Below are 22,072 nucleotides of genomic sequence, written 5' to 3'. Positions count from 1 at the left end.
AAGTCGCTCTAGGCCAAAAATGCATAATTAGGTAGAAAAAACATAAGTCGCACTGGAGTATAAGTCGCATTTTTTGCAAGTAATTTATTTTCTAAACTACTTGACCAAAACAGACATTATGTCCTCTTGGAAGGCAAGTTCTAACAATAATAAAAGAATAGAGAACAGGCTGAATAGGTGTAAGATATGCTAACACAATGCTTATTCAGCTACACAAAAAATAAACAGAAAAGATGACAATTTTATATGTAAATATAAAATTTAAACTGTTTTTTCGTTTATAAGTCACAGGAACAACAAACTATAAAAAAAAGTGTGACTTATAGTCCGGAAAATACGGTAATTAACTTTATAAAATGTTGTGGGGTAATGTGGTTCCATAACTGTAGCCTAGCTTCTTGCTTTGTCAATATTATCTGTGTAGTTATTGATCAAACGGCTCATCATCAATATTGACAAATTATACCCCCCCCAAGAAAAGACCAAATACTATTCAAGATGAATTTAATGATCAATATACTGCAATAGAAGTACTATTCCACCTACCTATGCTACCTATGCTAACATAGCATGTCTTCCAATGTTGTGTTGATTTAAATGTGTTTTGGTCTTCCATCCTCCGTTTTACCAGGGTTGTCTCTGTCCTCCAAATTCAGGCCTCTAATTATCCAAAATGGCGGTGCAATTAGAGGGATGTAGACCTGTTGCGTTGGCGCTCACTTCACAGCATCGGAAATAAAGCTCCAGACAACAGTTCTCATCTGGTGAGCCGACTTCTTGGAAAACACGGCATCGCCCCGATAGATTCACAAGGGCTTTCGCCAGAATGAGATCTTTATTTCCAGGAGTGACGCTTTTAATCCGTGTAAACCTCTCAGTGTCGAGCGCTTATCTCCTGGTTCATTTCCCACACACGCTCGGCGCCGGAGCGGAAAATTTACACGGCTTTTTAATGAATTTGCATTCAAGTCTGTTTCTCAGCTAAAACTTGAAAGTGTCATTGCATGCTTAATTAGCTAACCAGTAACTACTCCAACACTGATGGGATTTTGCAATCATGGGCTGACAACACACAGGAACAGGCGGTGCATCGGCACAGGAAATGATGTTGTCATCACGACTCGAGGGGTCGAGTCGCATCCAATATCGTGTTAATTGTCTTAAAATTGTGCAACTAAATCATCTCTGCTTGGTGGACTTTTATTGACTTTTCTCCCACTGGAACAAAATTAAGCATTCCAGCCTCTTTTGTTTCCCCTGGCAACTGCATCCAAGCATTGATTTTGCGGAGAAAGTCTGATAATGAAATTGTACCAAAAGACGGACTGTGATAAATGTACAGTGACTGAATAAGACGTAAGGAATGTCGACTCGGGAGCTTCTCCTTCAGTTACCCTTACGGGACCTTCCCAGAGAAGACGGCTGACTGTGTTCTTGTGACAAAGACAAAAACACACTCAGGAGACGATAACTAGCAAGGGAAAAAGACGGGAGCTACAAGAGGAGGATTTAAAATATTCATCAGTCTTCCTTTTGTCTTCTTCCAGAGGCTGTCATCAGCGTTTCTGAAGGAAAAGACCCGACTGGAGCAGGAAGGGAGGGCGTGAGGCCAGACCCAGGCAACTTTTGCTTCTCTGACGCCCTTGATGGTCATCATTCTGTCAGGTAAGCCCATTCCTACCGCACAAAAGAGGTAAGAGATGGTTTGATGGAGATGGTTCAACCCCAATGACAAGTTGGTCTCTCGTTCGTACAATAGATAGGACCAAATATTATAAAAGAAACACAATTCTGGTATAGGTTGACTTCACTTTTTGGTTTTGGGGTTGGTATTGTGACCCAAAGAATAACATCACAGATGCCAGTGAGGGTGAGGAGGTTGGTCATCCGGGAGTGGTACTCCTGGTGAAGTGTTCCGGGGTAGTATCCTCCCGGAAGAGAGGACCCAGGACTTCCCAACTGAGACTGCTGTCCCAAGGACTTAGATAAGCGGAAGATGATGGATGGATGGATGGGTAGCCTTAACAAGCCTCCTAAATCCCAGGGTATTCCTCCCCAACAAACAACCGATGGGCCTACCCACAATCTCAAACCCTCTTCACCCCGTCCAGACCTTAGACCTCAACACCCAACTGGTATGGTTCTAGAATCGTATGGGAGCATCCAGGATAAGCCCCTGAATTCCTCCAGAAAAATCGTAGATGTTGAGGTAAACAGAGTAAACCATCCAAGTCGACATTTCTATAATTTCTTTGCATAGCTTTGGGTAAACACATTAATGCAAATCTTTGCCATTCTATTTGTTCCCACTCCGTATGGCGCTCGGACTTTCTCCAAGAAAAACTCAAGCTCTTTTTAATCTGAGCGTGGCCCTAACAATCACGCCTCGGAAACTTTGCCTGCCCCTCCTCTAACTGCTCTGCGGAGCATTGTTACGTGCGTCCGTCGCAATATACTCCAGCGCCATAAAGCTAACCGACACTGTAAAAGAGAGCTTTAATTAACCTCAAAGCTGTGGGACGATACGTCAATAGCCATCCTGGCGGACGCCGCGGTTCGACGTGTTAAAAAGGCCACAGCGAGTAAATTACACGTATGCTGATTTGATCCGTCGGTATCCAATCTGGAAGGCATCCGTTCTCGGTTTAACGACTTGCATGATGGATGAAGAAGACAAGCTTGCACTTTTCTCACGTAATATCCACCCACATGGATATCAGAACTTTTATTGAGCAATAAAAAATATACACAAGGAAAATATCCCTTTCATTTTTCCCCATAGTGTTCTTTCTTCTCAAAATTTGATCGAGTAGTTCCACATGAAGGAGCCAGGATTTAAAAAAAAAAAAAAAAAGCGGTTTCTTCAAATGAGAAGGTAAAAACCACGAGAGATCTGATTTCGTCACACGGTCCGCAAAAGATTCCAAAGGTATTTCAATCCGGTTTGGTTCCCAAAGGAATGGAATCACACACTAACTTTTCATATTTGAATCTGCCTCTGCGTAGAGTTCTGCCAGTCTCTGGAACTGAGGCCCCCAGTTGTCCAGGTAGTGATAATCCTGCTCCGATTGCGTGCCCAGAGAGTCTAACGGGCTGATGGACCCCGTGGGTGACCCTTGGCCCTCGTAGGCGTAGGTCTGCAGTGAGTCATAGGGCGGGCCGCTCGTGTCCATGTTGGCCTCCACCAATCTCTGTTTGATGAACTCGTGAACGTCCACCTCGTCCAGCTCTAACGAGGGACTCCGGTGGCCCCGGTGCCCGCCGCAGAGCTGCCTCCCCTCGGGGCGGACGTCCCGGCGGAACTTAAGCTCCTCGGCGGCAGCCGGATTGCGCAGGGCGATGATGTCAAAGGCCTCCGTGTCTTCCTCGCCGCCGCCCTCGTCGTCGTAGGTGACCACGTTCTCACGGATGTCTTCCTCTGAGATGATGAGCGGCTCTTTCTTGCTCCGTCTCAGGGTCACGAAGAGAACCACGATAGCTGAAGGACCCAAAAACAGCCATATTGTAGCATAAGTAATCATTTATATTGGTTAAGCAAACACAGCTTCTGGGGTGCCTCAGGGCTCTTTACCTGAGCCATTTTCAATTGAAAACATAAGTCATCTGATGTGACGTTGACAGTTTTCCCAACTGTTATCCAAGCGTCATTCCAACAGATGCATCGTTAGTCATTAGTTTTGCGTAGTATTTTTTTTTTTTACTGGTATTGTTGCAGTACAGTTGCTATAAATACTACATCTGACTCCAATGTTAAATCAACTGGATCAAATCCCATTTACAGTACACAACCAACACAAATGTTGCTCATAAAACAAGCTGATTCCACGTTACATATTTATCCGATTTTTATACGGCGACATTAAATGCGACCAAGCGTGGAGGCACTGTAAATCAATAACACGCTTCAGCCAACAGCAATGGCGCTCCCCACGCAAGCTGTCGGCTTTGACGCTTGTCTGGTCGTCATCTGTACCGCTAATTTAAGCCACATGCCGAGCCGGGACGCAAAATGCAAAACGATGATGAGAGAAAGGGAACATGTGTTTGCGTACGCAATCATCTGAGTTTTTATCGCCGGTCAGTAATGGAGGCGCATAAATATAATATTGCAGAATGGAAATGCCAATGTTAATGAAGTCGACGTGCTATCTGCTGTAAATTGAGTTACTGATGACCTCTGTGTGAGATGTTAACGCCATCATCTGCTCAGATGGTGTCAGCCGTGTGTATGGTGGTTGGCGGGGGGGGTTGCTTATTTTTACAGCGGCGTTACCATCTGAAGGGAGTTCATTATGCTCCACCGGCAGAGGCGAGGCACACCCAGCAGAATCTTCACGTTGCATTCATACAAACAATCCAGCGCAATGGAAAAGGAATGAAAATGAAAAGCCATAAAACAGCTTTTGAAACATTCCCCCCCCCCCCCTTCCACATTCTTGCACCACAGATCTCGGTAAATGACAGATAAGAGCCGTCTTCCGGATGGATAAACAACAGATGAAAATATATTTCATTATGACACTCGTATAGTGAGATGCGGCGGTGAAGGCTTGAAGGGGAGATGCTGCATTCGGATGCTTATATCACTCGCGCGTGCTGATAAGCAAGCTTGACGATGATGACACAGTTGCAGCCCAAAACCGATAAGCAAGCATTTGCATTAATGCAATTGTGTCAAAAAAAACAACACATTTCCGTTTTATTATTCTCTTGCTTAATAACGGCGCCGTTGCTCAAACTTGAGGGTGACACTTACTATCTTTTCCTGCAAGATGATGGAAGGTTAGGTGATGGCCGCAAACGCTATGGGGGTTGTGTGATTGCAGATTGTTGTCTGTGTTACTGTTTTGTCTAGCTACTCGTGGAAAAATACTCCATGGAACTTCCCCGCTAGGTGCCATTGTACCGTGCAAGAGCTCAGTTCAGCGAGCATTCAAACATTTACATGCGTTTGTTTTTTTTTTTTTTTACTGAAAAATGCATCTTGAAGTCCAATTATTGCGCTTGTTCAACCACCATTTTGGGGGGGGGGGGTATATGTTTAAAATTGGTCCGACATGGCAGAAACTTGTTCTAGAATGTCATATTTCCAACCACCAGCGAGCATCAGGTTTTAGCCACGTCTGTTTATTTACAAATTTTCCTTTTTTGTGTAAAAATACAGCTTTTATTAACCACAGGTGTCAAACGAATGGCCTGGGGGCCACATCTGGCCTGCCACATCATTTCATGTAGCCCGCCAAAGCTTGGAAATAATAACTTCCTAACTGTGAGGAACTATACTAATCTATCTGTGACATCACAAAGGGGCAGTTTTACCACGCCTTTTGAAACTGAGCGTTTTGAGCCATCCCAAACTTCTTCCCAAATGCGGAAAGCTCATTATCTGAAATTTTGTCATAATACCTACGGAATGCATATTATAGGTTGAAAGTATTTCCTATTTCCAGTAGGATTTTTAACCCTGCTGGACTAATTGGAGATTCTAAATAGTCCACAGATGTGAGTGTGAGTGAATGTTTGCATGTAGTCTACGTGCCCCGTCACGCCAATGAGGACAAGCGCTTTAGAAAAAGGACGGCTGGATTATTTTTCTTCTAAATGTGAACAAACTGCAGCGATTGTGTGAACATTCTGCAAAGAGCGATGGAGAAAGTACTTGAATGTGACCACGGCAGAGGTGACACAAAGCATGGGTCTCTCAGCCTTCAGCGTGTAATTTTACAGAAAGCTGCAGCCTGCGGTCCGTTTTACTGACCCTCATCACATCCCACCCACTTCAGGCTTTTGTCAAAACCCGTGCTGACGAGAGAACGCGGCTTCTGCCTGCCGTTTGGAGTGTTTGCGGCGAGAGGAGTTTTGGCCTTTTTCGCCGGCCTCTGTGGCATTGCGTCGAGGAAAGCCAGCATGAATATGCATCATGTTCAACGCCCTGAGACAATCGCTGGCACGAGGCAGTGTTCAATCGCATCATGTCCACCCCGCCACGGCGCACACGTCTGGTATGAGACACCTCATGGCTTTTTTTTTTTTCTGTCGCCTTCACTAAGCATTTTCAGTACAATCTCACAACTACTCTTATCCTATAAAGTGGAAACACAATTCAGAAGTTTATATATATCGTGGTGCTGAGGCAGGTTGCCATGGCAACACGGCACAGCTCCAGGTACGATAGCGAGGTGTTGTGTAGCGAGTATGTCAAACGTGCGGGAACCGTTTAGACCTGGGGTGTCCCAAAGTGCAATGTGGTTGCGGTACACAATAGCGCCTCTTCTTAGAGACAGGCAGGCCAGCTGGGATAGGCTCCAGCTCACCCGTGACCCGATGAGGACCGGCGCTATAGAAAAAGGCGGCCAAAGTGGACACGAGTTCTCTCCGAGCCGCAGCAACCCTGCACTTCCTGTCTTTTGTCGTCTTTGTCCTTTGCGTTTCTATTCACGCTCTCCTCTCGCTGTGTCCTTCACAAGCTCTTCTTTTTCTTCTTCTTCTGCCCCCCCCAGGCCTCTTAATTCTCCCCAGCCTCAATTTGAATCCCACCTGCGTCCTTTGAAGTCCACCCGCCCCTTTTTCCTCCTCCGTTTGCCCTTGTCAGACCCTCCAAAAGCTCCCGTCCCCCACCACTCACCCAGCAGGATGACGATACACAACAGGATGGCGATGAGCGCCCCCGTGCTGAGGCCCGCCGAGGACAGGAAGGCCTCGCCTTGGCACATGCGAATCTTGCCGTGGCGCTGGCAGGGGCACACGCGCAGGGTCAAGGTGCCGGTGCTGCTCAGCGACGGCTCCCCGCTGTCCCACACCACCACGGGCAGCTCGTACAGCTCCTGGGTCAGGTGGTTGAAGCGCCGCCGCCTGGCGATGATGCCCGCCGTGCTGTCTGCAACGGCGACAGGAAAAAGTCAGTAAATACAGACACGCTGACAAAAGACGATGATTGAGGTGCGGCTTACAGCTTGAGATAGTGATGCTAACGTCTGTATCGTAATGACTGAACAGGACAGGGAGAGTACATGCCCCCCCCTCCCCCCGCCGCCCACCACCCTCCCTCTCTTCCGCCACTGCTGTGAGACCTGGCCTCCCTCTCCAATCTGGGCTCCATCTCCCAATAATTATAATGATGGACAGTTGGTATGACAACGCACACTTCAGGCTTTATTAAGTCCGACTTGCCGTATCGCCCAATCGGCACGCAGACAGGCTGGCAGGCGGCCGGGCGGGGGGGCTGTTTGGCGTGTTGTGAGGAGACGTAGGGGGGTTGTGCAAATAAGCTTTGGATGATGAGTGGAGGCGGGTGGGGGCTGGGGGGGTGGAGGACGATGCAAGCTAGGTAGCAGCACAGCATCCTCTCCACGCCGACCGCAAAGTGGCGGCGCACTTCAATTAGGACATGCTAATCCCCCCCCCCCCATCAGTCCGCCTCCCGCAGCAGGTCTTGATTATTGCCGCGGCGTGACGAGCCATCTGCCGACGTGCGTGCGTCGGGTGCGAGTCTACGACGCAGGCAGGTAATAGGCGAGGAGGCAAAGTGTGCGCCTAAGAGCGGCTCACATCTCGTTAAATGCCATCTCGGCCGGCTTGGAGATCACAGCCGCTTCCTGTTTGTTCTGAAGACGTCTCACATGCGTGCCCAAGTGCGTCCTTCCAAAGCATCATTAGAACCACAGGAGCGGTGCCGCTACATTATTATGCAAAATGGACGTCTAAATGATGTTCTACCAGTAACGTGTGTCATCTCCCTCACTTCTTTGCTTGCTTTTACCACATGAGATGAGGCTTTTTACCAAGACACCTTTTTCCTCAGGCTTCACCGCACATCTTAAAATAAATCTGCCAAGTATCCGTCAGTCAGCTGCAGACGTGAGAGCTGGAAAATGACAAATAGGCTAAACTAGCATCTAGCGTGTTGTTGTGGACTATAATGTTAGCAATCTAGCTCCTTTGCTGATAAATGTTTTGGATGCTATCTGAGCTGGATTTACCAGGTCATGCTCAAAGACTTGGTAGACTGCTCTAGTCTGACTAGATAGGACGGACTAGACTTCATCAGTCCATATTCAAGAACTAGATAGGATGGACTAGGCTCCGTCAGTCCATGCTCAAGGACTAGATAGCTAGTCCTTTGAACTAGGTTTCATCAGTCCATGCTCAAGCACTAGATAGGACAGCTCTAGTCTGACTAGATAGGACGGACTAGGATCCATCAGTCCATGCTCAAGGACTAGATAGGACAGCTCTAGTCTGAGGGGTTGTATTTGCTGAAGATCCTGCACCAACCTCTCAGACTAGAGCTGTCCTATCTAGTCCTTGAGCATGGACTGATGAAGCAGAGTTCAAACTAGATAGGACAGCTCTAGTCTGAGGGGTTGCATTGGCTAAAGATACTACACCAACCTCTCTGTCTAGAGCTGCCCTATCTAGTCAGACTAGAGCTGTCCTACCTAGTCTTTGAGCATGGACTGATGGAGCCTGATTAGTCTCATTAAGGCTTTGCATTGTTTATAATTTAATGGCTAATCGAATCTGATTTGCTCCCAGGTTGCTTGGATAGAAGGGTTTTGTCCAAAATACTCCTTTCTTGTACATCAGTGGAGATACTGGTCTTCATGCTCTGCCATAACACGGGTTTGAAAATGCTCTAAAGGGAGCGGAGAGGGCTTGAGGTGTCTTGGAGCAGACTCGCTGGCCAGAGAGGAATGTAAGAGTGAACTCCCACGCTGACAGAGTTCACTCAAGTGGATGGAGCACTCTTGCCCTTCCCGGATGTGCTGAATCAGACATTAGCATGCCTAGCAGGAACATGACTATTGAGGATAAAAATAGACCGCATACTCCAATTAATTGATCATCGTATTGGATCTTATTACTGTGACGCGTGTACCTAATAAAGTGTCCAGTGTGTTTATGTTGTCGGATTAGTTACAAGTGATAGCTTCTTGTTAAGCACATTTAGAGTGTATTTGCACCAATAACACTGCGCCTTGTTTGGGAATTCAACGTGTAACACCCCCCCGACCCCCCCCAGCGTGAATGACATGAAGGCTAATTAAACGTCCCACACATCAGCCGCTTGACAGCTCCTGTTCCACGAGCGCCGATCAGCGGTAATATTAGGAGGCCCTTTTAGTATGGAAAGCGGATACCTCCAGAAATCAATTGATCTATTTATGCACGGGGTTTATTTAAAGATCACTTCATCCCCCCCTCGACGGGGAAATGTCAACGCAAAGTGACAGGTAATGAGAACAAAGTGGAACAGTAAAGTTGAACGCATTTAACAAGTTGGTGGCAAAGCGGTGATGTGGCTTTTAACGGCCGACAATTGCGCCGGCCGCTCTCTGGCGAGTGAGTGACGTCGCCGAGGCACGTTGACATTTAAAAGCAGTGAAAGCGCTCGCTAATACCTCCTCTTGAAAGTCAACTTTGCAGCGACTGAGCTAAATTACCACTCCATCAATAGAGTCATCTGTCCAGAAGCGGCAAATGCAGACGCCCGAGCGCCATACACCCATTGCCTGAAAATGCATCACGGCAATCTGCGCCATTAGACCGAGCTCTTCTTTGATTTGAACCATTACCACCGCAGCTGGCACAGCCTTTTGTGGCAAATTAGAATAAAACATAGCCAGCTTTAATCTCAGAATGTTGAGTATGCTGGAGCCTATCCCAGCTGTCTTCAGGCGAGAGGTGGGGTGCACCTTGGACTGGCCGCCAGCCAATCACAGGGCATAAATAAATCATATACAGGGTCAGGCAAAATGATCTGATGCATTTGTAGGTTAAATAAAAGGCAAATAAAGTAAAATAAAAAAGTGTTTACTTTTGCAAAGTACATATAATGCAATTTTTTTTTCATATAATGCCAAGAATTGGACTGGTGAGCATTTTGTTCCGTTCCGTTTGCACTTCAATCTCGGTAGACCTGATCCCGTACCAGCTCCAGCACCATCTTGTTATGGGTTACCAACTTCACAGCTACTGGATCTGCATTGAAACCAAAATCAACCGGCCGACCTCAAACTGCCAGAATTGATTTAATTTTTAAAACAAACAAACAATGGCATTATATGTACTTTTCGGAAATAAAAACACGTTTTACTTTTACTTTATTTGCCTTTTATTTAACCTACAAATGTATCAGATCATTTTGCCTGACCTTGTTGTTACAAATTAGTATTATATTTCGTGACGGGTCTGAATTAAATATTATTTTCATGATGCTTAATGCTGATCTTCCCTACTCAAATGTCTCCAAGTTCACTTAAAGACATCTTATCATTGGAAAAACAAAATAATATCTATAATAAAAGACACACGTCCCAAAGTAAGAACGAGGCAGGAACCTGAAGTCAAACTCTCCAGTTTTAGTTGGAACCAGAATTTGGTTTCATGTTTTTCTTTTTGCATCCGCTCACGGCAGCCTGTCAGGGATTACGTTGCATATGGAAGCGTGCCATAATGCTGCAGAATTTAACGAAACGATGAAAACCAGGACATTTTCATCATTTATTAAAAAGGACAAGACAGGACAGGACGTGAAAATAGGCCATGTCCTTTTTGCTTCCTTTTGTGCACATTCATCTTGTTGGAGACGAGTACATGGGTGACGCAGCGACCCTTGGGATTGATGATTAGCATGAATCAACACTTTATTAGCACAGAAGTAGGCTAGCAAGTAAGGTCACTGTAAGATCGCAAACAGAAGTCCAAAGTCCAAGCTACTGGACCACTTGACGCCAATGTATGGACCAAACAAAGGCCTCGGTGGCAGTGTTGGAACCCTCCCTCTATCTCGTCTTTGGCCCCTCCACGCATTTGAATGGAATTCATATCGCGGGTTTGTACACATAATCCCGCAAACAAGCGCCAGGCGAGAACTCCTCATGAAGATCCACGGCGAGGCGAGTGTAACGCAGGCGGAAAAAGGAGGTCATGAGAGATTTAGCGGTGTGAATGACTGAGAGGGATTTTCGTCACAACAGAAGGTCTTTTTTTTTTTTTTTTTTTTTTAAGGGGGGTGCCTGCCACCGAGCAGCCAACATAAAAGAAGGAAAGGGAGGCTGGCAGCGCGAGCAGCTTACTTTAATTACGAGACACAGTCGTCAAACGGCACGCCGCCGCATTGTGCCGCTCTGGCCGACACAGCAAAGGACTTCTAATCCACATTAGGACTTCTTCTTTTTATTGCCACTGCAGATGAGTGGGTTGGACGGAGCCGCCGGAGCTTAACGCTAAGAATGTAGCTGCTTTGACATCTTTTGGACAAAGTAGACCGGACTCAACGACTCAAACTGCAAGTCACCAGGAGTCGGAACATTTGTTCCTCTGAGACATCCTGGTGTAGCGTATTGAAAAGCTAATGGTGTTTGTCCAACCTAATTGATACCATACATCACCTAAAACAGCGGAACATTAGAGTGGGACAGGAGGACAAGCACATTGGTAACACTCGCATAGCGACGTGAGCTAAAGTGCTAACATTACACTCATTACGCTGAAGATGTGTAGCGAAGCCTGGGGACTGTTTCTTTTCCCCTTTATGGTGTCATGAAGTAGTGGCAACTCCGCGTTTTGTACGTCTTTTTGTGTCGTCCGTATGGCATAATGTCCTTTTTTTTTGTCTTATGTCATACTTGCAACCCGCATTTATAATGAATTCACGCTAATATTTCATACGTCCTGCATGCGTGTCGAGTCGTGTCAAAAGGGAATCATCGCTTTGATGCTCCATCCACAAAAAGGCCCAAGAAGTTGAGTCCAGTTCAACACAAAAAAAACATTTAATCAGCTCTGATGCCACCCCACCCTTGAGGACTTGGACTCTATAAGAGCCTGGAACAACCTCGCTCCGTCCACACACTCTTGGAGAACCTTCTCCCTGAAGAGCTGAAGAGCTGAAGCTTTTTGGACCATTCAGTGATATTTTGTGTACGGTCCCCTCCAACTTTCTGCAGCAACTGATTAATAGAGGGACAATGTTCTATTTCCATGTCCGACACAAAAGGCGTCCTGTCCCACGGGGGGATTATGCTGCAGTTTGTTTGAGGGGAGAAGGAGGGATGCTGTGCAGCAGGAGCCAAATTTACCATGCGCCATTAGTCGAACAGCGTGATCCGAAAACGCTACCATGGAGCGTTGCAGCGAGAGGGCCTCTCTGCTCCATGCTCGATGCTGCCATTGGGATATTTGGCAGCAGATGGCTCCACGTTTTGGGGGAATTTCATCATCGCCATGGACACCGTGTCCTTATGGACCAGCAGACTGTAGAACGTTTCTCCGACTTTCCAAGACCCGCTACCAGAAGACGCCATCTCGCCGGCGTCTCTTAATGGTCCGCCTGATGCTATCAGGGAAGATGTCAAGCTGCTTTTATTGGAGCGCAAATGGCTTCTCTGACTCGGCCCTCTTAGTTGTTCCCATGTCGAGGACAAACAAGTACAGCGAGGCGGCGTTTATTATCCTCCGGAACACTCGCGCCCGATCCGACGCCCGTCGTCCCGAGCTGAACATCTTTGATTTGATTTACCTTCTGAACGGGATTGCAAAGTCACCTGGCTATTTTTATACCTCTTTTTACCTTGCTTCGTGCTTGTAATATACATCCCATAGAGGACAGTGGTATTTCTGTATGCAAGGAGCCCTTCAACTGACAGCAAATGTAATTGGAATCAATGTTAAAATCATAATAAAATAATTACATAACATCAGGGCGGGGTCACGTGACAGTTGACAAGATGATACGCAAAATTGAGGAGATGAGATTTTATTACTTTAAATAAAAAGAGTGCAATGGCTGCACGCTGTGTGTATGCTAGCGGCCCCGCCTTTACCCAACAAGACACTCTGACTGACAGGCTCACTCTGCTCATGTCGCTGTTCTATGTGCCAAGGTGCTGAAACCAACGGTGTGTGCTTGTCACTAGCAAATTTGCCCTGTGGTGTATTTGTAAGTCAAATAAAAGCATAGACGCCACAGTTGGGGTGCATGAAAATGCAAAGAACACACCCCAAATATTATATGAATAAATATAAATAAAACATGCAATGAAAAAGGTATGCATTAGATTGTTTTTTTGCGCTTCTTTGACTTCAGGAGAACAACCGTTTTCTCTGCAACCAACCTAACTCAAGGTATCCACCAGAGGTGGTGATGGTTACCATGGCAACACCTGCCGTTGGCTCCAGCACTAACTTCCGCGTGCACAGAAGTGAGAGCGCAGTTAATCCGTTTGACAACAGCAAGCGCGCAGTCGGCAAAAGCCGTCTGCTCCTCACCAACCGACGACCTCGCAGTGTTCCACCTCCCACATTAAGCCCGGCGATATACGGGGGGGGGGTATAGAGACAGCCGAGGCATCCCGAGGGAGACGGGCATAAGGAATGCAAACAAAGCCGCCGGGCAGCTCCATGTACCTTCGTTGTCCTTGAGGGTGAAGTTGGGATTAACGGACATCTGGCTGGGCAAGGCAAAGGAGAAACGTTGTCCGTTGGCAAAGTCGTCCTTGTCCACGGCGCTGACCGTCTGGATCACCTGAAATTGGACACAAGGTCGTTAGCGGGAACAGAAAGCAGGAAATTCATCAATGAATCCAAGATGGATGTCAGTGTGTGTGTGTGTGTGTGTGTGTGAATGTGAAGCCGGAAAAGTGTGGCGTGAGGAGTTCAAGTATCTCGGGGTCTTGCTCAAGAGTGCAGTAAGGCGAATCGGTGCAGCAACTGCAGTAATGTCGATGTGAAGAGCCAGAAGGCATAGCTTTCGATTTAGCGGTCGATCGACATTGCCCCCCCCTCATCGATGCTCATGAGTTTTGGCGAGCGGCCGAAATGAGTTTCCTCCGTAGGTTGGCTGATGGAGCGCAAAGTAGAGTGGCTAATTGAAGACTCTGGATTCTAGTCTGATCTAGCGGTGTCGTGGGCATGCCCAGCTAGCTTGAGTCCTCTGTGTGCCTGAGATGGACTCTTGACTTTCTGACTGACTGCTGATGGATGATGGATGGGGTGGCTTTAACGTGGTCGCTTGACTCTCAGCATTCATCAGCGAGTTTTAATCAGTGTTTAATCACCTTTATTCGCTGTTTGCTGACTGCAACAAAACCACACATATGGTATTATTTATGCAAATGAGGGCCAGTTGGCGCCTGTTAATTAGCGCCCGCCTGCCAACCAATGGGAGCATCCCCGCGTGGCGGGATCCAAACGAGTCGCGTTCTTTAACGTGTGCAGCCAAGCCTTGCTGTGCCATTTAACACAACGTCATTCCTCGCGCTTAATCCGCAAGCAAAGCCTCGGCGGCGTTTTAATGCAAACCTTAATTCAGACTCTCCCCAACTAGTGCAAAATGATTAAAATGTTGCTTTATTCCGACAGCCAGTTGGCCTCTCAGCCATTTCCATGCGTCTGATTGCTCTGTAGCTCAAACAGGGGAAAAAAAAAGCTTAATTCAAAGGAATCAAAGAGCACTGAGAGCAAACTGAAGCCGGCTTCCATTGTGAGCTGCCACAGTTTGCACTGAAGTGCTGCTTTTAAATGAGCCTTGATGAAGCGGCCGCCCTGTGAGGCTTCCTCTCAGCCACAAGCTGCTTCTCCGAAGAACCGTTTACAGCAAAATACATTCAAAAGAGACTAATGGCGGACTTGGGACGCTCACCTGTCCGGCCCGCGTGCTCTCGCAAACGATGATCTCCTCGTCGGCGGCCACTTGTGGCGCATTGTCGTTGACATCCAGGACCTGCACGGTGACCAGGATGTGACTGAAGAGGCCAGGGTTGTCTGGCGCAGACGAGGGAAGACAAAATCAAAGCCAAAGGTCAGCCGCTACTTGACGCTGTCGTCTGTATCCGCACACGGACCGGCCGCCATTTTGTGCCTTCGTACTGTAGCTATAGAAACCCACGTCACATTCGATGTCGATAAGATCCAGATGGCAGATTCTAACCTTGCATTGTGGTGGCAGTTTTATCAAAACTGAATAGGGAGCATTATTTTTAGATCAAAAGCTTTAGAAGGGAAGTTGTTGAAAACCTTGGAAGATTGGAATCCAATCTTCAGCAATTTTGCGTGTAATTTTTATACATTTCTACCCATTGCGAAACATGGGTGAAGGCATGTGATGCATTGTTGTAGCAAGATTACCAATACAAATGTGTAACTATGTCAGGTTTCAAAGTTTATTACAGAAAATAAACGATTATAGGAAGGTCACGCGGAAGTGAATGATGGAATGTTTATGTTCGCTCCGTCTTGTTAAGATCACCAACAAAAGGCTTCATCTTCTACATATTTTTGCCTAAGTTTATTTTTCCTTGTCCTTGCGCATTCAAAGCCGCCATATTTCTGCCTTCTGCAAGCTCATGCCTGCATGCTAATAAGCGACGGAGGAGATAATAAAGCATTAGCATGCAGCACCTCGGTTGCTTGGCAGTGGGATTTGCCTAATTGTGATTACAAATTAGCCAAGTTACCTGATAGCTAAAGTTAGCCGGGCCTGTTTTAATTGAATTAATTGTTACATGTATGAAAGGACAGTGAACAATTGGGACTAATTTGATTTGCTAGTCAATTATAAGGAAGTCCTACTTGAATACATTCTAATCAGTATGTAAATGATCTTCCTAACCCCGAGTAAATGCGCTTGGCAATATTTACTTTATCATTTTGCTTGAAGAGTAGTACAGAAAAGAAATGTGCAACTATAGAAATTCATTAGTATTAAAAAAAAAAATGGGCGATTAGTCCATACAGCCCTAGCTAAACAGCGTAGTGTTGGAGTATCGATGGAGTATCAGCAGGTACCTACCAACCTCCGAGGCCATCACAGTGATGTTGTGCCAAGCCGTGTCCTCCCGGTCCAGAGGCTGCGTGGTCCTGATGACGCCGCTGATCTCGTCGATTCGGAAATAGTTCGGACCCACTTCTTTTTTATCGATGAAGTACCTGAAGACAGGTACCAGGAATCGTTCAGAGTAAATCCACAGTCGCCATACGGCGGTGCAACAATGCTCTGGCGACATCTCGCTGAAGCATCAGCGACACGCCATCTCATTAGCGGCTTCACGTCGCCGCCGGGTGCTGCAAGGGGGGGGGGGGATCGCATGCATGAGTGTCACAAAATGAGATACCTGTGCAGAGTGAAACCCTGGATTAGTCCGCCGCCTCGGGGCTGCTATCTGTCTTTCCCATTCCCACTGCCTCACAAACTGGAAGTTTAGAGCGCATACAAATGTGCTAAGCACTTGTATCGCCTGCGGTTAGCTCACACTGTTAGCACCCGGGAAAAAAAAAGAATCATTCACGCAAATATTCATGACATCGCGCCAGGCTCGGACCAGCTCGACTCGCATGGTTTCTTTGCGACGTTCCGTCTTACCTGACGGGGCTGTTCCTGCTGTCGGGGTCCCGAGCCGTGACGGCGCCAACCTCCGTGCCTCCCGGCGAGTTCTCGTACACGTCCATGATGTAATAATCCAATGAGAAGACCGGCGCTTCGTCCACATCGCCCACTGTGATCTTGAGAGTGGTAGTGTCTTTAAAGGAGCCCAAGTAGGAATAACGGGGGTCCACGTGGGTGTTGGTTCCCTCGATGTGCAGCGTGTATGTCTTCTTTCGCTCGTAGTTGAGGGGCTGTTGGGACGGGGCGGAGCAAAGATGTAAACACACGCCATGTTGACAAAAGTGCCTACTGAAACAAAATATTGACCTTTTTCAGTGTGATGATTCCGTCTTTTGTGTCCCTGTCAGTAGCAATGGAGAACATGTTGGCGCCCTCCGAGTTGATGATGCTGTACTTGATGTCCGCGTTGGCGCCGAGGTCGTCGTCGTTGGCTTTGATCTTCCCCACCGGCTTCCCGACTTGAGCCGATTCAGGGACATACTGCTGATAATTTTCTGCGGACAAAAAATGGATGTAAGGGCGACATTTCGGAACACAATCGGTACCCAACGAATCATTGGGACGGCCCTGGGTTCCCATTGGGTACGTACTTTGTGGGAACTTTGGCGGGTTGTCGTTCACGTCGGTCAGTGTGACGTTGATGGTGGTGGATCCGGAGAGGCCGCCGACTTGGCCTGCCATGTCTTTGGCCTGGATGACTACAGTGTAGTGTTCTCTGGCTTCCCGATCCATGTTGGCTAAGGCAGTCCTGATGATCCCTGCAGAGACAATTTGCCATGTTTGTCATTCCTGGCACTGTTATCAAAACATACAATAACAATTACAATTTACACCGTTTTGCTCAATTCGTACAAAATTTCTTGCGCACATTTTGTCAAGTCTGCAAAACGTGGGTCAGATTGGTTGGGAAACATGGCCGCAATTAAGCAAAACAGCTTAAGCCCGTAAGTCATCTAGCATTTCCCCCAATTATTGCATTGAAGAGGTCCTTGCCAAGGCCTTCTTTCACTTGAATCCAGGAATTTCTCACCTCTCCATCACATTTCCAACTACAGTGCACACACGTTGAGCTAAAGATTGACTTGCGGCGAGTTATCGAATCCAATAAGCGCGCCTCACAATTTCCTATATGAGCGTCACAGTGAGAGCGCTGATTCACTAGCGCCGCGTGGAACGAGATGGAATAATGTTGCTACGCTCACACCCTTCCCCGAGTACCAGATCTGACCATTCCTCCTCCTCTTCCCGAGCCCCGGCACCCTGCGGCGACCATTGAACTTGTGTTGTTGTGAACTTGTGAACCCTGTAATAATACGCATGACTGGAAACAGCGGGACCCTGCGTGGAAAACGTTGTTGATCGCCAAAGGGACAAAGAGAGAGAAAAAAAAAAAAAGAAACACTCAGCGTTCTCTCGCCTCCTGCTGACAGTTGACACCCACTGATTTGTTTGACAGAACACTTTTTATTTCCCACCGACGCTTGATGAGAGGAGTTTGTAATATTGTGCAGTCGTTTGCATGAGCCGCACAATGCGCCATCTCGTTTGAAGACGGCGACCGAGTTGTAGGTTGAATTCGTCCTCCAAAGACGGCTTTCATTTCTTTGTCAAGCCGACAACTGCAGTTCAACAAGAAACACTTGATGTTGTTTTACATAAACACAAGTGGCTACAGCTAAGAATGCTAAAGCTTCCACGTGGACGCAAGCATTCATTTCAACCACCTAGAAATGCATCAATCAGCCCATTATGCAACATAGATAAGACTAGCACTGCAGTATTATAGCATTTTTCCAAAAGTGAATAATAACCTGTCTCAGGTTTTGCATGATATATCGTATTTTCCAGACTATAAGTCGCTCCAGAGTATAAGTCGCACAAGGCCAGAAATGCATAATTCCCGTCTTTTCCGGACTATAAGTCACACTTTTTTTTTCATAGGTTGGCTGTTCCTGCGACTTGTACTCCAGCGCGACTTATAAATGAAAAAACTGTTTATGTTACATAAACACTGGACACCTTTTCTGTTTATGTTTATTTTTTGTGTAGCTGAATAACCATTGTGTTAGCATATCTTACATCTATTCAGCCTCTATTCTTTTATTATATTTCGGTTAAGTAGTTTGTAAAATAAATTACCCGCAAAAAATGCGACTTATTGTCTAGAAAATACAGTAGGTAGAAAAAAAACATACATAAGTCGCACTGGAGTATAAGTTGCATTTTTTGCGGGTAATTTATTTTACTAACTACTTGACCAAAACAGACATTATGTCCTCTTGGAGGCAAGTTCTAACAATAAAAGAAAAGAGAACGGGCTGAATAGGTGTAAGATATGCTAACACAATGGTTATTCATCTACACAAAATATAAACATAAACAGAAAAGGTGTCCATCAGTCGCTCTGGAGTACAAGTCACAGGAATAGCCAACCTATGAAAATAGTGTGACTTATAGTGCGGAAATTACGGTATATACATGAAAAAAAAACTTATGAATGACAACTTAAAGAAAATGAAAGACATGGAGACCAATTTCCGACCATAAACACCCTTGGTATTCCTTTAGCAATGGGCTCAACATGTAATATCCAGATCCTCTTATGTTACTGCATGGTACTAATACTCCAAGTCAACCGAGGCGTTTGTCTCCGTGTCATAGTGTAGCTTTAGTGTGAAATAGAAGTCAAACAACGAGACCGCTGCAGCCATTCAGGGACTCCAGCTAATATATTTTATTCAAGCTATTCATATCAATGAAAGTCTCGACAAGCTTAATTTCGCTTTTTTTTCCGCCCCTTTTTTACCAAAACGTGCAAATGAAAGCGCTTTCATTACTCCAAAAGGTCATTTTCCTTTTTTTCTGCGTCAAGACCCTGCAGACGGAAATGAATCCAGCGCCGGGCTGACTAGTCATTAAAAGTGGGTCAAGGAGGCAGCATTAAGAATGGTGGTGGGGGGGGGGGGGTCTCAGAGGTCACGTATCATCTGTCACGGCCGGCCCGGGCAGTTCGCGCTCATCAGCAATGAATCAGCACAGAGCGAGACGTCATAAACACAGCCATGCGTCTCGACCGCCGGAGACCGGAGGAGGAAAACGATGAGCTGGTTCCACTGTTTGTGTTTATTCGCATTTTAACTGGCAGGTGACTTTTAAATGCCACTGTACGCCGAATGGCCTCCTGTTTCAATGTTTCGAAGGTCATTTTTACACTAATCACCGATGTTGTGCCGCTTAAAGAGCGTGTCATTTCCTGCTTACAGCCTTGGAAAAAAAGGACTCAAACTCCCTCTCTCGCTCTTTTCTATTTATTATTTCTATTCCATTCTTTACAACCAGTCGTTGGCGGCGATTGGGAGAACAATCAGGCGTGATTGTATAGTTAGTCCCAATGTATTCCAGCCTCATTAAGTGCGAGCCAAGTGACCTGTGCGCTGCTGCGGGCGCTCAAGTTTACAACACATCGTGCATCGCCAGCAGGGCTGCCAAGCACGCCGAGACTCGGAACGCTCGCCGGGAGGAAGGACAACCACGCACACACAAATGACGCTAACTAGATGCAAAAATACATGAAGGCAAAAGTCATTTTGTTTACTCTTTTGTGTTTCCACAATCCAAAGCTGCTGCATTATAAATCCTGCATGGAATTGACATGTAAATTAGGCATGAGTAAGCAGCCTATTACATATTGGATATATCAATTAGGCTGTGCTGTGTAGTGGCATAAAAGGCATTGCGGGCTTGATAGCAACAACGCGCATAATAGCTCAATAATAATAAGGCTCTGTAGAGTTATTCAGCCATTTTGTTATTTTCAAAAATAAAAACATTTTAGTTTGTATGTATATGTATTAAAATACAAAACTTTGCGCTAGCTTTGTGTTTAGGTGACAGTGTTTCAGACTTATGTTAGACAATCCAAATTAGGAAGACACACAGGAATCCTAAAGTATTTACATCAAACCTTTCACTATGCTAACTATGCTAACATCAAACCTTTCACTATGCTAACATTAAACCTTTCACTATGTTAACTATACTAACATCAAACCTTTAACTCTGCTAACTGTGCTAACATCAAACCTTTCACTATGCTAACTATGCTAACATCAAACCTTTCACCATGCTAACTATGCTAACATCAAACCTTTCACCATCCTAACTATGCTAACATCAAACCTTTCAACATGCTAACTATGCTAACATCAAACCTTTCACTCTGCTAACGATGCTAACATCAAACCTTTCACCATGCTAACTATGCTAACATCAAACCTTTCACTCTGCTAACGATGCTAACATCAAACCTTTCACTCTGCTAACGATGCTAACATCAAACCTTTCACTCTGCTAACGATGCTAACATCAAACCTTTCACTCTGCTAACGATGCTAACATTCAACCTCTCACTCTAACATCAAACCTTTCACTATGCCAACTGTGCTTCACATCAAACCTTCCACTGCGCCAAGTATTTCAGTTCATAACAGGGTTTGATGTTTAGGCCTGTTATAAAAACTGTTCCAAACCACTTCCACACCTTTTCAATCCCGCATATCGAAAGCGGCAAAGCCTTTTTCTTCCTCTCACCAATTAAACTGTAAAACTAGTGGGTAAACTTTGCGTGATGGTAAGGAAAGTTCTCGTCTGACATCTTAAAAGCACAGCCACCCTTTTTGCAAGAATCCAAGCACGGGTTGTTTAAATGCCAGGCCTCAGCGTGAGCTCGCAGTCTTGTGCATTTCCAAGCACTAAAAGCCTGTTATTAACTGCAGTCTTACTTCAGCTAATGTCCGAGAGACACCATTCAGTAGTCTGAAGTGCTTCTTGCGCCGTTGTGTCATTGTGTGGGGTTCAACCACAGGTGAGGATAAAGTCAGTGGTTCCGCGTCCCCACTTGATACATTGCAAGGAACAAGGCTGCATTTCACTCTAAAGTGGAAATCTTTCACAATACCACAAGACTTCTTTTGGAGTCGCTGAAAGGTTGCGTGAGCGTTGCACCCTTGAACCCTCCCCGGACCACAATACCTCCCGGAGAGTCTCGCCGGAGTCCGTGGGTTCATTTAGAAAATAATTGAGAAAGAGTTGACTTCCTTGAACCTGAGGCCAATTTGACACAGCGAGGTGGTTAGCCTTTTACCCAACCCCCTCCTCGCTCTATTAAAGCAGATAGCATCGCACGATCCACCTCTTTGTCTGGCAGCAAACTTCTAAAGGAGGACAATCTCCTGGGTGAACAAAAAGGATTATAGAAGATTACCAAAACCGCCCTTCAATCTCCGGCTTCAGGAATCCCGGCTCGTCCAATTCCGCGTTATCCCTCAGTGGTGCGCTCTTTGCGGCTAAAGCTAGATGACAATCAAAGCATGGCTTTTTTCACTATTTTGTCATCCTCAAAATTATGTCTGATTGACAGGATGACAGCTTGAGGCTTTGGGCAAAGTGTAACCGCAGAGGAAGCCTCCATCTGTGTCAGCTCCTTCAATAAAACTCCCAAATCCCACATCGGCAGAGAAATTAGCCTATTTAGGATGCAAGAAGGACCGTGAAGCGTTGCAAAGCAATGCAATGTCGGAATTCTCTGAGACTCGGGCGAGACTGAGAAGGGCAGGCGAGGTGGACGTGACGACTGACAGCAGCTTGGTCTTTGATCGGGTTTACTCCTCTTCGGGAATCTGCTCC

General features: G+C 46.1%; 1 protein-coding gene across 2 annotated transcripts in view; it reads right to left on the bottom strand.

The window, feature by feature from the left end:
• Positions 1-2,677: 2,677 nt before the first annotated feature.
• LOC131109039 (cadherin-18) overlaps positions 2,678-22,072 on the bottom strand; it is a 49,404-nt gene continuing 30,009 nt past the window's right edge. For both annotated transcript variants that reach the window (XM_058060575.2, XM_078792427.1), the window contains 8 exons: positions 16,978-17,145; positions 16,694-16,881; positions 16,364-16,617; positions 15,794-15,930; positions 14,645-14,766; positions 13,411-13,528; positions 6,626-6,877; positions 2,678-3,478 (listed from right to left, as the gene is read on the bottom strand). In XM_058060575.2, coding sequence (XP_057916558.2) covers positions 2,973-3,478; positions 6,626-6,877; positions 13,411-13,528; positions 14,645-14,766; positions 15,794-15,930; positions 16,364-16,617; positions 16,694-16,881; positions 16,978-17,145 — 1,745 coding nt within the window. In that variant the 3' untranslated portion in view covers positions 2,678-2,972. The remainder of the gene's footprint in view (positions 3,479-6,625; positions 6,878-13,410; positions 13,529-14,644; positions 14,767-15,793; positions 15,931-16,363; positions 16,618-16,693; positions 16,882-16,977; positions 17,146-22,072) is intronic.

Source organism: Doryrhamphus excisus, linkage group LG7 (assembly GCF_037039965.1).
Source record: "Doryrhamphus excisus strain RoL-2023G ecotype Guam linkage group LG7, RoL_Dexc_Guam_v1.1, whole genome shotgun sequence".
NCBI classification, from domain to species: domain Eukaryota; kingdom Metazoa; phylum Chordata; class Actinopteri; order Syngnathiformes; family Syngnathidae; genus Doryrhamphus; species Doryrhamphus excisus.
Note: the sequence above shows the minus strand (reverse complement) of the source record. Positions and strands in the feature narration are given on the sequence as shown.